The sequence below is a fragment of the Numida meleagris genome, chromosome 7 (assembly GCF_002078875.1).
Source record: "Numida meleagris isolate 19003 breed g44 Domestic line chromosome 7, NumMel1.0, whole genome shotgun sequence".
NCBI lineage: Eukaryota > Metazoa > Chordata > Aves > Galliformes > Numididae > Numida > Numida meleagris.
Window position 1 is genome coordinate 13645887 of NC_034415.1, and position 15213 is coordinate 13661099.

Consider the following 15213-nt stretch of genomic DNA (forward strand, 5'->3'; position numbering starts at 1 on the left):
TCACTCTGTGCAAGGGCTTTGACATCTTTAGCATTTGGGACCGAATCTGAGTGTTGTAATACAGGATTTCTCAAGGGTGCTCTTTTCTGATCATTGTGCTGAAATTTTCAAAGCTTATGCAGGTGTGATCAGTTCAGGGCTCTGTTATGACAAGGTTACCATCTTGGCTGATATTTTGTTTTGGACTATAGCTTTGTCTTAGCTGTGTTTATAAGATTAGATGTTATTGAAATAACTGTAGATAGGCAATTCCTAGAGTGTTAGCTCAAAGTCTGCTCAATATTCATGAGTTCTTAGTGCTTTAGTATTGGCTGCAATATGAACAGATTCTTTAGAATGTTTAAGATCTTTTGTCTCTTTCTTTGTTGTTGGTTGTTCTGTTTTCAGGGGACTTTTTTTCTATTCATTAAGCAATGTAGTATAGAAAATACTTTGGTCTTGGTGCTATTGCATCCATGGGACAAAGTCCATCAAGAAGTTTTTGAGTATTGACTATAAGTGGAAAAAATGTTTACTGGAATCACTGAAGTGGAGGCATAAATAAACGAAACAGTACTGGCCAACAAAATGTGCTGTGGTCTCAGCATTAATGAAGGTTAAACACTACCAGCAAAAGAGCATGTGAAAGAGGCAGTTTTTAATGGAAGGTTCCAGATTTGTTGTACTTCATCAGATAAGATGCAAGCTGCTTACTTGAAAGTTTAGTAGTGTAAATGGTTGATGTTGAGTAAAGATGATTTATGAACGTGTAAAAGAAGGTGACCATGACAAGTATGGCAGTGGTTACAAAGGAGAAACTAACACTAGGGTTGAGATTGCAGAGTGGTCACATTAAAGGCTCTGTGATTCATCTTTAAACCCATGTACAAGAACAAGCTAACAAATTCAGCAAGGAATGGTGAACTCCTTTTATTAGTAGTTGGTTTCAGCTGGTAACTAGATATGAGAAGTGAGCTGAGAACTTAATTGGAAAGTAAGCAATAGGGCTGGGGTATGTAAATAAGGCAGTTTCTTAATAATGAGAGAAGCTTGTTATGCAACATCAAATGCTGTGTGCCCCTGGATGAAAAGTGAAATGAATGGGGCTACTGTGTATGTTGTTGACCAAGTTCTACCTGTTTTTATTATAGTTTTCCACTTCTGTAACTTTTACTGGCTTGTGCATCCTTTGGTTTTTAGGTTTTTTTTAGTTAGCATTAGCTAGATGGAATGACAGCTTCAGGGGCACTGGAGGAAACAGCTCTGTAAATCCAGAACCATAAAAGCAAACATTCTGCTGCTTGTCTATCTTTAACCTTTCTATTTTAACTTATTTGTGAAGAAATACTGCTCAATTAAATATGCCTAATGAGCTGTTCAGTGGGTCACTGTTGTCTTTTGAGTCATGCCAGTACTACTATGACATCAGTTATAACTATAGTGACAATGTAAGCGTGAAATACCCGATATCAAAACATTGTACTGCAGTAGAGATTGACTGTTCCAAATTCCAGGAAACAGGAGGATTTTGAAAATGTTTTTTGAGCTTTCACGTGGTTCATCATTTTGCCTTCACCTGTGTGGGTCATAAAGCCAGACTGTGCTCTATTGTTGGGTGGCTGTTTTAGCAGGGCTTCAGTGCTGGAAGGTCAAACAGTTAATCCTTTATGTTTCTACGTCACCAGTTTTCTAGGCAACTGGTGATGGCTGCAGTGATTTGACTTCTGTGATGTTTTCTTTTAATCAATAAAATAGAAGAGGAATACTATCACAGCCTTTATCAGTCCATAATTGTGTTTTAAAGATACTTTAAAAATGCATGAAGTAAATTCACCTCTTGTTTAACGTATAGTCTCATAATCCTGGCTTTGTGTGGTCTTCTGAAAACTAGACGGGTGGGCAGCAGAAAAAATGGCTTCTTCAGTCAATGACTTAAGCTAAAAGGAGAAGCCAAGTAGAACAGATAGTATTTAAACTAAAAGTAAAATCAGTTAGAGGTTAAGGGTTTTTTTAATAAGCTCTTGATATGGCTTAACAAAGGCTAAATTTATTTTCTTTTGAATTTGTCTTAAAAAAGACCTTCATAGTATCCCTTCTGTACCAGGCTAGTATGGTGAGATCAAACTTCTGGGGATAGTTATTCCTTTTCTTACTCGTTTGTTTTCTTTCCAGAAATTTGTGTTGAGGATGTTAAGTATTGCTTTGTTGTAATTTTTTCAGAACTTGAAGCAATGTACAAGGAACGTAGTTTCGTAAGGCATGTTTTTTTCCTCATTTTATCTTACGGGCATCTTTGATTGTTTGACTATTCTACTAAACTGTAGTTTAGTAGACAGTAACCCTGATGGTTATAACTGGTGAAATGTGACTGGCCATCCATAGGGCAAATGTATTCATTACGAAGAGAGTAGCCTTACATCTACTCAGCAACATAAAATTCTGACTTAAATGGGTTCTGGAAGTGTTAAAGCATTATCCTCACCTAGTTTTATTCTTCAGCTACTTTCAGATTCTGGGAAATGATAGGAAGTGTTGCTAAAATGGCCATGTAATGTGTTCACTCTCATTTGTCAGAAACAGATAAATAAAGAAACTCCAGCAATTTTCATTCCAGTTTGTTTAGTCTTTAAATTGTGTTAATAAAACACTAGCGTATTCTAAGGATTAAACTGCATGGATGAACACATCTAGGTTAGTTGACTGGAATTTGAAGGCTGGTAGGATACAAAAGTTGAAGGAATGTGGCATACAGCATAATGAAATAGATTAATGAAAAGCTGCATTGTGGTAGGTTTCTTGAAGGACTTCCCCCGCACGCAAATGGGAAGTTTATCCATGAGTTTAAATGTGAAATGAATGTGGAGTAATAACTATGCTGTTGATATCAGTTGGCACATCAACAAAATTAAAAAAAAGACCGTTTTCAGTGTAGGCAGAATTAAGATTTTGATTACTATGTATTTTGCATGTGTACACCATTTATTCTGACTTGAAAAGATTTATTTTGTTAAGTCACCTTAGATTTTACAACTTTAATTTCTGAAAATTAGTCTTAATTTGCCCTATTTGTATAGGTGAGGACTTACTACGTAAGTATGAAAATGCTTTGATTTCTCGGAGGTACAGGATTGGAACATAATTAAAATGGGGTAGTCCATTAAGAAAAAGAAAAAAGAAAATGGAGGTCAGTGGAGGATATTCACAGGCCTGGAACACTGTATGTGTATTTCCTTTCCCCAAAAGCTGTGGAGAAGAGTAAAAACAAAAACAAACAAACCCAAAAAGCAGTTGACTTCTTTTAGCAAATTGATTAACTCCCTGGAAAGTGTTTCACTCAAGCAGAATCAGAATGGCTAGAGTAATATATTTGGGTCAGTTTTAGGTAGCAAATATCAGATTTCAAGAGCTGGATCAATATTAACAACACGCTCTGCAGCTTTCTGTGCTAGAACTCTTGCTTGAAACTCTGGACTAACAGAACGTAGTTCTGTATTCTTATCAAAAGCAAATTTCCTGCAAAAGTTCTAAGCCTGCACTTTTGACCTGCTTTCCTCCCCCCCCCCGACCTGAAGAAAACTTCAGCCCTTAGAATAACTTCAAATACGAAGTTATCTTTCACTGTAACCTAAATTTGTAACCTTATGTTAAGATCACATGTAGTAGTTCAGTAATATGTAGGGAACTGACTTGCAAAATATGAAATGCTTGCTTACATACTAATATTGTCTCTGTAGTACAATAAATAAAGTAATAGTTTTATTTAAGTATACTGTATTCAACAAGCTATTTGCATAAAATATCCATAGATTCTCAAAGAATTGGATCTTTGTATTATTCAAAATAAAACCCAGCCCCTAAACTTTGCTTTTATGTAAAACATAGTTTTGGCTATTTTTCATGCTTTTCTCTTCATTCCTAATCAAATGTCCTTAGATTTTCTTCATTGAACTAATTGGTTATATGTTCATTTTCCATAAATTATCATATTTGCCACATTATGTGATTAAAATACTTTTTGTAGTGGATTCTGGAACACATGTTGCCAAAGACTATGAATTTGATGTAGCGTCTTTTAATGATGCCACGACAACAAGAGTTGCCATGATACTGATTGACAGAAATGATAGTACTGGTCAGTCTGATATTTTGAGAAGATTGAATACAAGGGGGGAAAAAGAATATAAACCAAATTAGAGTTTCAAACCTGTTTTAATTTGTTGTTCCAAATCTTCAAAAGTAGACAGCTTCTCAATATATGGAGAAATCTGTGAAGAAATGAAAGCATGGAGAGCAACTAAAATCACCTATCAAGTTGCAGAGTTAGATCTCACTAGTAACAGAGGGAAAGATGTTTACCAAGTTTCAGTTGGCAGAGATGTCCTTCCAAGGTTTTTACAGTGGTTTCTTAAAAAATGTCTCATTTTTGGATGTTTTATTAGCTATAGCTAATAGTGCTAGTTTCTGCTGAAGTAATTAATGTTCACCTTTCTTGGGAAAATATTAAAAACAGGTCTTTTTTTCTTCTGAAATTCCAGAGCAAGTTATTTTCTGTGTTGGGTTTCCAGTAGTTTGTGTTTGTTTTGAAGTGGACCTGTAATAAGGGCAATCTTCTAAAAAAAAATCTGTTAGTGGTTATTTTATGGTGAGAAGTGGGCTTTTACTGTTGACTCTTGCAAACCAGGTAAATAATGAAAAGTTAGTGAGGATGGGATTTTGGTTTGTGTTGTTTTTTCTTCTGTTTTAAATGCTTAAATATGCAGAGCAAAAGAAAATGGCTGAGAGCAATACCAAGGATGTAATGGATGCTAATGCTGTTTTAATGTGGCTTCCTATCAAGAACACTACCATCTGTTTTACACAGATAATGAGCAGTGTGTGGTTCTTGGCTTCAGGCCTGCAGGTTTCTATCAGAGCAGAAATCATCGTAATATAGGATTTGGCTAAAACATTTCATATGCTGTGACCATGACTTGAATATGAGACTCTGCACTATAAAAATTAGACCTTTCATTTTGCACTATATTTGTGAAACTACAAATTAAAGATTTTTTTAAAAATGCACCCAGTCTTTTATCTTATATCCAATGCGTGTGAACAGTAATAATGGTTTCATTTTACAACTAAAACTTAATAAATGGGTTGTAGTCAAAGACCCTTTTTGAAAGCAGAAATATAAAAGGCTAAAAAGCAAGAAAGAATAAATAGCCCCTTTATAAATGCCCTGACAAAAAAAAATACAGTTTGCAAGGCTTAATTTTTTCTAAAGCTACAACTTGTAGATTTTGCTAACTCTTGAAGGATTTAGATTGTGTTTCATTCTGTGTAAAATGGCTGCTTTTGTCCATCTTATCACCACTGATGTTGGTTTGCATAACTCAAAGGCAGCATCGCTACTGCAGAAGATGTGGGTTTTTAAATAATAAGAAGAATAAATAATACCTAATTTGGCTAAAATAGTGAGGCAGTTGAATAATGCTCAAATGGGTCTGGATACGTGACTGTATTTATTGTGCTTGCTAGAGCACAGAGTACAAAGTTTACACTCCTTTCATGGTTTTGTGCCAGCTGCACCAATAGTCTGAGAAGTTGTGAGAAGACAGGCAGATGATTTGGCATGGAGCAGGAGGTACCTTCATGTGGTGTCTAATGATTAACCCATTGCCATTTTGAACAACCTCAGTCCTGCTGATAACTGACCAGTACTCTGTACCATGTGGCAATAGGCTTTCTGCTACTGGAAAACCCAAAGATGGGCTGCCTGTTTGCAGTCCCTGGCCTATTTCTTGGTGTTGGAGGGTTAGGTAGGTAGTTTCTAATTCATCATCATAAATGAGACTGAAGCATAATGACTTTACTAGTGCCATTGGCAGCTTCCAGTCTTGTTAGAGATTTTAAAAATACAGAAAGATTCTAGGATAAATTATTCCAGAACTTCTTTGAGTTTTTTTTTCAATTATTTGAAATATTTCATTCCTTTATATCTGCAGCATGTTCGTACAACCAAGTGAAGGAATAAATGATAACTAAGGCTACTGTTAATCTGCTCACTCCCAAACTGTGACTTCCAACAATAAATTATCTATGGAATAAATAAGATTTGTTTGCTAGGCCCGTAGGAATACTGCCTTACAAAAGCTTCCCCGAGAGCAGACCAAGAAGCACTGACAAAGGTTAGCCATGTGCTTGATCAAACCATGGTGTAAAACACTCTTTAATTATGTCTTTTATTTAGTTCTTATGGTGTTTAGACTCTGGCAGTGACCTCTGTCAGATCAGACAAATAGGGCAGACTGTCAGTCAGGTTAGTGGGGCTAAAGTAGGGGAAGGATGAATGGCAAGAATAAAGTAACAGGTAAATCTGAGACTGTTGCCCCAAGTGAATGAATTAGGTGGCTTCCACAGAGTTCACTGCAGTGTGATTATTTTGCTTACTCTGTGATGCTCCTGGAAAGTCGCATCATTATTTGGATCGAGTTCAGAACTGAGTGCTGACTGTTTCCTAGCCCACAACATGGGCATTGATGAAGTTCTAATTTAAAGTTGTCTTCTTTGGATTAGCTTCATTCCAACGCTGATTTTTTTCAGCCTTGATAATATAACTACTGATACTGTTTAATCTTCCACAGAAACATAATGGAAACAGAATGTAATTTACCTTGATCATTGATACCAAAAATAAGATTGATAAATAAGACTTGTCAGTCTTTTAGCCAAGGTTCTGGGCTTGCAGATTGAAATGCTGATTACTCAAACTGATTCCAGCTGAATCCTTCAAAGATCAAAAGAGATGAGGAGCTGACTGTTCACATCCTGTAAGATGAAACTTTAATAAAAATTCTAGATCCAGGTATTTTGATATTGGAGAAGTTGCTTCCTACTTTGCATAATTATTCTCACCACCCTGAAATACTATTCTGTCCGGCTTATTCACTTTCTCTTGAAGGAGAGAAGATGCAGAGTGTAACTGGCTTCCTGTGGCACATGGATTTGTAGAAATTGGATGGCGGGGGATAAGTTTGCTGTCATTATGAAGTCGTAATGTTCTAGGGGAAGAAGCTATAAGCAGAACGGTGCATGTGTCTTCTACGTGGGTCTGAATACTTATGTAGGGTGTATGATGGCTGTGCAGGGGAAAAAATATTGCTGGTCCATATTTAAACTTTTTGTGGCAAAAATTTTTTGAAATAAAAAGCTTCAGAAATGTTTGGGCTAACAATGAATCGGGACAGACAAAGGAATACCAACCAACTGACACAGCAGTGCTTTTCCTGACTGCGTGTGTTGTAATCAGCCCTGGCTTGGCAGAGAGTGTGGCTGGCACCAACAAGCTTGATGAGCAAATTTTTATTTTGTTTTGGATGAACAGAATCCTTAGCTGTAAGGTGATTATTGCTTGCTAGTGTGTTTGCTTGGTTTTGTTTTTTTTTGCTTGCTTTTTTTTAAAAAGGCTTCCCTTTGAGAAATACCTAAATTAAAAAAAAAGTTTGTGTTTTTTTAACATCAAAAGTAGTCGTTTCAGTCACCACATCTTATGACCACTCCATTGAGCAGTGAGATGCTGATGATAGACCGGTGTGCCACAGAGATGGAAGCTTGCCAGCTTCAGTGAGCCAGATGCTTTGCTGTATTGTTCTTGTGTGTTGTTTTTTTCTGCAGATGAAGAGTTGAGGCTGTAAACTAAGATCTTGATATCAACTTCAAATATTCTTTTTTGTCTTCTCCTTCTTTATTTGCTTCTCTTACATAGCGTACTTTCCTTGCGGTTGCCTTTATGTTTTTGGGTAAGCTTGTTTTCTGCTGAAGTAAATGATGGTCTAAACCCTGATGAAAGAAGGTTTGCAAACAAACTATTAAGCTCTTTCAAACCCTTTTTTCTTTCTTTTTTTCCCCTCCTCCCCTCTTTTAGGAGCTCTTTTCTTCTGAGGGAGAGAGGGCTGGCTGATTCTTTCTGGAGGTTCCAAGGGACTTGTAACTGAAGCAAGCATCTGGACCTGTGTGTCCTCTGTGCTGCAGAACCACCAGGGCAGTCACATTCCTGTGGTCCAGAGTATGATTAGCCTTCCACGGTACTGCAATCTGTATTATTAAGCTTGAGAACCACAGATGGATATTTTAAACTTGATATAGCATCAATTGGTGGAGGAATTTCCTGCATGTAGGTGAATGAACTCATACAGTGCGGCAAGAAGGAACAACAGAAAAACTGAAAGTAAATACTACTTTATTTATTGTGACTGCTTAAGTCAGACTGAACTGCTGCAGGAGCCTGTTGGAGACTCGTTTCCTCTTGCATTCTTCCCACTTTGAACTGTTTTTGTTTTAGGTTTGGTTTGGTCTCTTAGTTGCATTGAAACTATTTCTATTAATCTGGTGCATTCAGGTTCTTGCAGTACCTGAAGCTTATAAATCTGTCACAAACAGGAAATCCCTCTGTTGGAGTCTGGTCAGCATCAGCTCCTGAATGTGGGATCACTGTAGTTCCTGGTGGCTTCTGCCCTCCCTACTTGTGTTGCACTTCTTTCCTCTTTGGGAGGTAGAGAAACAGTGTATGAGATACTTTGTAAACAAATAAAACAGTCATGGAATACAAAGCAATCTCAGCTGGGTGTAGCCGGAGTTCTGCTTCTGAGAGTAAATAACTAACCTCATACTTGAATGCATTATTTTAGTGATAGTGTTCTCCGGGACAGTATGATAAACATCTAATTCAACTCAGCAGCTGTTTGTCAACATGCATTTTCCTTTGAAACTGGCTGCTTCTGTTTCAGAGTGTCCTTTGTGATATTTTTTCTTTCTGCTTCCTCTCTCTCTCTCTCTCTCTCTCTCTCTCTCCCCCCCCTTTTTTGGCTTTCGTTTTTCCCCAACTCTACTTGTATGGGAGGGTATTATCAAATGTTAACACTAAGAAACTGCATCTTGATATCAGATATATTTTAATTAGCTTGCCATATTATTTTTTTTAACGTAAGGAACCTTAAGAGTCTGTCCTTATCCTGTAATGACAAGCCTGTATTGTGCATTGTACTGAATTCTGCAGAACAACTTTTTTAGTTTCTCATATGCCCATGATGCGCTCCTTCCCGAGGATGGACTGGAAGCAAACTGTAGGCTGGCTTGGCTGCATCCTAACCTTGTTTCCCCTGTCCCACATTTGTTAGGGGATGAGAAGTCTGCCCACCATGTCACCAAGAGGATCTGGTTGTGGGATACGTGTGTGGGTATTCCAGATCCCATCATCAGGAACTGTTTTCCCTCCATCCACAAGTGGGCATGTGCCCTTCAGAAGACAAGGGTGCCTCCATCTTGTCTACAGAAGAGATACAGTTCTGGTCAGGTGGTATGCTTGTACAGACAGTCTCTGCAGCTGACCCTTATGCCCCTCAGGTGAGGACTGCATGCATTCTAGCTAAATAGAGACAGGTAATAGAGGAGGCTTGTGGTATATAGCTTCAAGTGCCCCCAGATAAGCCTTTCTTTTGCAGTCCAGCCAATCTAAATTATTAATCACCAAGGAAGGATTCTGGAAGTTTTGCCTGTATCCAAAGATTTGAAAGAAGAGATGAGATGCTACCTACACAGACAACATGTTTCAAAACTTAAGTCACTGTATTTGTTTCTTAATTAACTAAAAGGAATTGCCTGTCTTTATCAAATATCCAGTTTCCTAAAAATAGCACGTTACTAGAATTTTCAGGTATGTTCTTGGTGTTGTAGGATCCTCTTTTGGTTTCTGGACACCAGTGCAGCTTTGCTGTCTTTGTTTTTTTCCCTTATCTTTGCCTGGAACTACCCAATACTCCAAACAGCATTTATTGTTTCTTTGATGGGACTACAGTTGAGCCTTTGATGGATTAAAGCCCAAAGGGACCGTTATAATTATCTGTAATGGCTGTGGAACTTCTCCAAGTATTTGGAGGTGACAGTGGCAGTGCTGGTTCAAACTAAAGCTGTGTCTAACTCAGTGTCTGAGCTCCAACCACTGCCAGAAGTGATAAATAGCCAATAGCTAGAGAAAAGTAAAAAATACTAAGTTGAACATATATAATACTTCTGTCATCCTCTGAATGCTTTCTTCATAGGGAACTTCTTGAGCTGGTGCATGTTACGTAGTTTCTGTACAATGCTTAGTAACTCAGCAAAGAGAGGAGTAGAGTAAAAAGAGATTGTGGGGGTAGGCTCAAAAGGAATTTGATGAATTTAAAGGCAGTGGGCAGTAACTGCTTACAGAAGTGCCCAGGAAGTGTGGTGCAATAGCTGTGGGTGCAGGGGGATCTGAGGCAGCTGTAGCACAGAAAGCAGCCAGTCTTGGCTAGTCTCCTGAGCAGCATCACCTACTGCTGCATCAGGCACGGGCTAACTGGACCCTGGCATGATCCAGTAAAGCATTTGTTATCTCACTTGTAACCCGAGGGGGCACTCAGAAGAGCTTGTCTTGTCTGTCCTTGTTTCTATGCAACCTTCTATCAGTGCTTTGCTTTGAGGAGTTGCACAGGTCTCTTACATGAGGAATCACCATCTTTTTTGCTTTGAATCTAGCTCTTGCTTGCTCTATTTAATTATCTGAAATGTTTATTTTTAACTGACAGGTGTTAAGCAGTTGATTCTATCCACTATTTTCACACCTTTCTTGATTTATTTATTTTTGTAGACCTCTTGCAGACCCCCTGTAAATTATCTCTTATCCAAGGTCCCAGCATCTGCTCCTGTTGCTTTCAGTGGGAAGTTTCCAGCCTGGTTTTCTGCATTAAATTTTAAACCTTGAGCCTTTTCATCAGTGTGTGTTTGTTGTAAATTACCTCTACCAGTCATGTGTATGTACAGAATTCTTGACACATTTAGTGCTGACCTCTTGACACTTTTTGCTGTTGTTGTGTTCGTATTGTCAGTTAAAAATTATGGAATGCTACTTGTGAATAAAGATTAAAGCTACAACTGTGTTTAATGAATTACAGAGAGCTTTCTTAATCTATGGTGGTATAAGATGGCTTTTTCTAGATTTCTGTATATCCTGTTAAGGATACAGAGCTTCCTAGCCCCCATCCAGCAGGAAAAAACACACAAAGTGCCAGTGAATGGTAGATAATCTTTTTGCTGTAGTCCACTTCCTGAGTCAAGGTTTTTTCTTTGACAGTGTACAAGCTAGCCCGAGTTGGGGGGGAAAAAAAAAAATCTTATATTTGACATCTAGGGAGATAAAGTCTGAAGTACAATCGTCCTTGTGAGGCTTGCTTTTGGGGACTTTTGCACTGGATATAATGCTGTATTACTCATTTGGTCTTCCCACCTACATGCATGACAGTAGTGATACACCATAATGACATGTCATGTTGGACTTCATTCTTTCTTCAGAAAGAAATAGGTACTTCTAGTCCAAATGTAATGTCTTAGTCTGAATAAAATAACTCAAAATTGAAACTGAAATCTGAAATCATTGGCTCTATTGGCACTGTGCTAAATTGTCTGTATGGACTTATTTGTTATAATGCCCACAGACAACACAGAAATGCCATTCCTTTTTCTCTGAGGAAGTGAGTCAGCTTGTACTAGATCCTCTTTTTCTTTTACATAAGCTAGAGTTTGAAAGCTTTTTACCACAGCTTGCAACACAGCACTCTGATGCATGTGAAACTTAAATTATGTGCACCAACACCTCTTTTGCAGCAGAAAGGAAGAGCTTGTGGCTTAACCTGTGCAATGTATGCAGCAAGGATTCTTTTTTTTAAGAGGGGTGAGGGGTGGAGGCACAAAGCGAGAGAAATATGGTGTAGAAAGGCATGGACCTAGCACTGTGTGAGTGTTTATGTGAGAATTTTTTCTAGTTTAGGCCTAATTCAACAAAATGATTTAGGTGATCAGGTGTTGGTTTCTTTTAATTTGGATTGACATGCCTGAAGAAAGACCTGTGGAGATCTGGGCGTATATACTAAAGATGCTTAAGATTTAAATGACACGAGTTAAATAAAAAAAACAACACTTGCCAAAAATCTTTACTTACGTGAATATACAGAGGTAGCATTGAATTTGTATCAAGTGAGAAAAAATCTAACATGCAATCCAAATCTACTTTTGATGACGCACTTGTCTGAATCTGTGTAATTATCAAAGCGGTGACTGCCGAAATGATATAAGTTGGTTTAATTCAGAAACCTGAGAGTATTGGTATGTAATCTCTAATGTTGTGGGGTTTATTTTCTATTTTTAAGTTATTCTTGACTTTTTTGGAAAAATGACTTCTTGCCATGATGCACGTTATTTGCATATGAAGTATTGGCAAATGCTAGTATCACTTCTTAAAAAATTTTCTTGTTCTAAGCAGGCCCGGCTTCCATATGCCCTATTTCATTGTGCTGAATACTACCAAAGTGGTTTTTAATGTCACTGATTCACTGTTTTTAATGTCGTTTCTTCTTTACTTTTTCAGGAGACCAAGATGGCCTGCATCAAGCGGTACACGAACGCTTGGGAGACTTGCTGCGTGTTTTAAAAGCAGTGATAAATAAGCATCAGACTCTAAACTCAGTCGATATTCTTAGTGCTGCAGGAACAGTTATTGCAAAAGTAAAAGGTAAGGAAATTTTTATTTTCAAACATGGGGGGGGGGGAATTTTAGTGAGTCGCTTGACTGGCTGTGTCTTGAAGTTGTAGGTGGGATTCTACATATACAGAAGAAATACGTTTTTTAATAGTAGAACATTGACATACCTTCTCAAAGTGGAATTTCATACTGAAAAGCTTATTCTCTTGTTGCTGGAATAAAACCCTGTTTATAGGAAGCTAGCTGTAAAACCACACTGAATTCTAAAAGCACAAGCTTTTGATCTAGATCTTGACCCATGTGTTTCAGGATAATATCATAGAATATAAACCTTGGGTTTATCCACTTAGAGATTTGCTAAAAGCCTTTGCTTAGTTCTGTGAATTTGTAAGGATGGTGTTAAATTTATATAAAGTGAAGAAATATTTAAATGAGCAATCCAAATCTGAATAGTCTTAATGCTTTTTTCTATAAATTCCTTCAAATAGATCATAGCATGGTTAAGATGCATACATGCCTGCAAGCCCTTTTTTTGCTTTTAAGTACTTTCTGTTGCTGGTCTTTACTGTTGCAGTTCTTTGCATGTCAGATACAAATGGCAAAACACACAATTGTTCCAGCCCAATAAATCATAGCTGTTTCTTCTTTGTGTTGTCTTTGACTGCAGCTCTCACTATTCTAGAATAAGGCCAGTGTATTCCTGTGGAATGAATGGCTTCTTCCATGTGGCATGAGTAATACTTTGAGAAAGGTTAAATGTGCACACCTTTTGCCTGTCTTAATTCATGTGGAATATCCTCTGTAAGAGAAGCCTAGTTTAGGTTTTCTCCTTGTTCTAGGTTACTCCCCATTTCCTAATTACCTTAGCATGCCTGAATTCACACTGCCAATTCAGTGAACACAATTCTACAGCCACCTTAGATTAGCTGTTTTCAAACTTAACTTCTGTGTCTTCCACTATTCTCTAATTTAATTGAACACAGGACAGTGTTCAGCTGTTCTTTGTTTAAGGTGGGAAACCTTGAGGAGAACTGACTCAAGAGGGAATGGTTTAAAGCTCAAGGAGGGAAGGTTTAGACTGGATGTCAGGGCAAAGCTCTTCACAGTGAGAGCGGTGAGGTGCTTGAACAGGCTGCTCAGAGAGGCCGTGGATGCTCCATCCCTGGTGGAGTTCAAGACCAGTTTGGATGGGGCCCTGGGCAACCTGGTCTAGTACCAGATCCGGAGGCTGGTGGCTCTGCCTGTGGCAGGAGGGTTGGAACTTGATCCTTGGGGTCCCTTCCAACCTAAGCCATTCTGTAATTCTATGATATGCAAGTAATCAAATTGTATCAACTTTTGCTAAATCATGTTTCTGAAAACTTTTGCAATGATATTTATCCTTCCTGGACTACTTGCTTTATCAAGATTGTTACTGATATGCAGTGCCCCGAACTGATCTCTGCCTATGCCATTCGTGATTACTGTCGCTGAATAAAGCAGTAGGATTTCTTTCCTTGTCTTATGTGGTAATACTGTTGACACATCTCATAATTATTTTGGCCTTCTTTTTAATACTGTCACTTTTTTGTCAATTTTGGTATTTGATTTCAAGTCTGCTCTTAGTCCTAGGCCACTTTGTGTAGTTCTAGAGAACCATTTGTCCAGATCTTAAGTATTTTTCTCCAATACCCTTTGCCTTCTGAAGTGGAGAATTAATATTCTGAATTACGTAATTCTGAGCGAGCGTGTTCTGGTGTAATATGTTTTGAATTCTAATCCATTTCTTCAGAGTATTTGCAGCCTTCTGAACCTGGTGCCATACATGTTTCTTCTCTTATCCTTGCGCACTCTGTTCTGTCATTGAATTTCAGTAGCACTGGATTCTGGTCAGATATGTTGGTGCTTCTTACATGCATCTGTTTCTTCCTGGTTTGCAGAATGGCTGCTCTGAATAGTTATTTTATGACTTACTCATTTTCCAGATAAATGATTAGGAAAAATAACTTCTGCTAAGCTGCTTTTTGGCAACACAGATAAAAACACTTTCTTATGCTGATGTTTTACACTTCAAATAAACTAGCTACAAACATTTTGTGTTGTTGAGTTCACTTAATGTGTTGAGTTTGTTAGGAGCTATAGTCACAGAGGATTGCATGATTTCCTAGGTGGAAAGAAAAACTACTGTTAGAAAAACACGGTATATTGTATCAATATAGAATTTGGAAATAACTCTATTCTTTATTCTAAGAATACCACTTGAAACAAAGGCAGTACAGTCATGTCATCCAGTTTGCTGACAAATGTGTTTAAGTGGGTCAAGTTGTAAGACACTAGTTTAGGTATGTCTGAAGAGTCTGTGTTGAACTGTAGCTCACTTGGGCTTTCTTAAATATGAATATCTTGTATGATGAGAAACCTCAGAGGGGGAAAAAAAGTATGGTAGAAAATGATTTTGCTACAGTTGGTCTTTGTCCTTGAGCTGGAATTGAGTGCAAGTTTTGACTTGTTTTCCCCTTGTTTATGTTACTACTTGAAATAATTTTTATAGGCAGTGGTTTGATGCTGAAAATCTAACTTTGAGATACCTCCTAAGTGATTGCAGGGTGCGCAGTGCTAATCTGACGCAAATGTGTTCATTCACTTAGGCTAAATAAGTAAGTAGATTGTGTTATCTGATGAAATGAAACACTGTGGTATGAAATTACTGTTAGTAGAAT

The 15213-nt window shown here is 37.8% G+C and overlaps 1 protein-coding gene across 4 annotated transcripts in view; it reads left to right on the top strand.

The window, feature by feature from the left end:
* ARHGAP29 (Rho GTPase activating protein 29) overlaps positions 1 to 15213 on the top strand; it is a 51895-nt gene that overhangs the window by 12173 nt on the left and 24509 nt on the right. For all 4 annotated transcript variants that reach the window (XM_021404325.1, XM_021404327.1, XM_021404326.1 and 1 more), the window contains one exon: positions 12401 to 12544. In XM_021404325.1, the coding sequence (XP_021260000.1) occupies positions 12401 to 12544 (144 nt within the window). The remainder of the gene's footprint in view (positions 1 to 12400; positions 12545 to 15213) is intronic.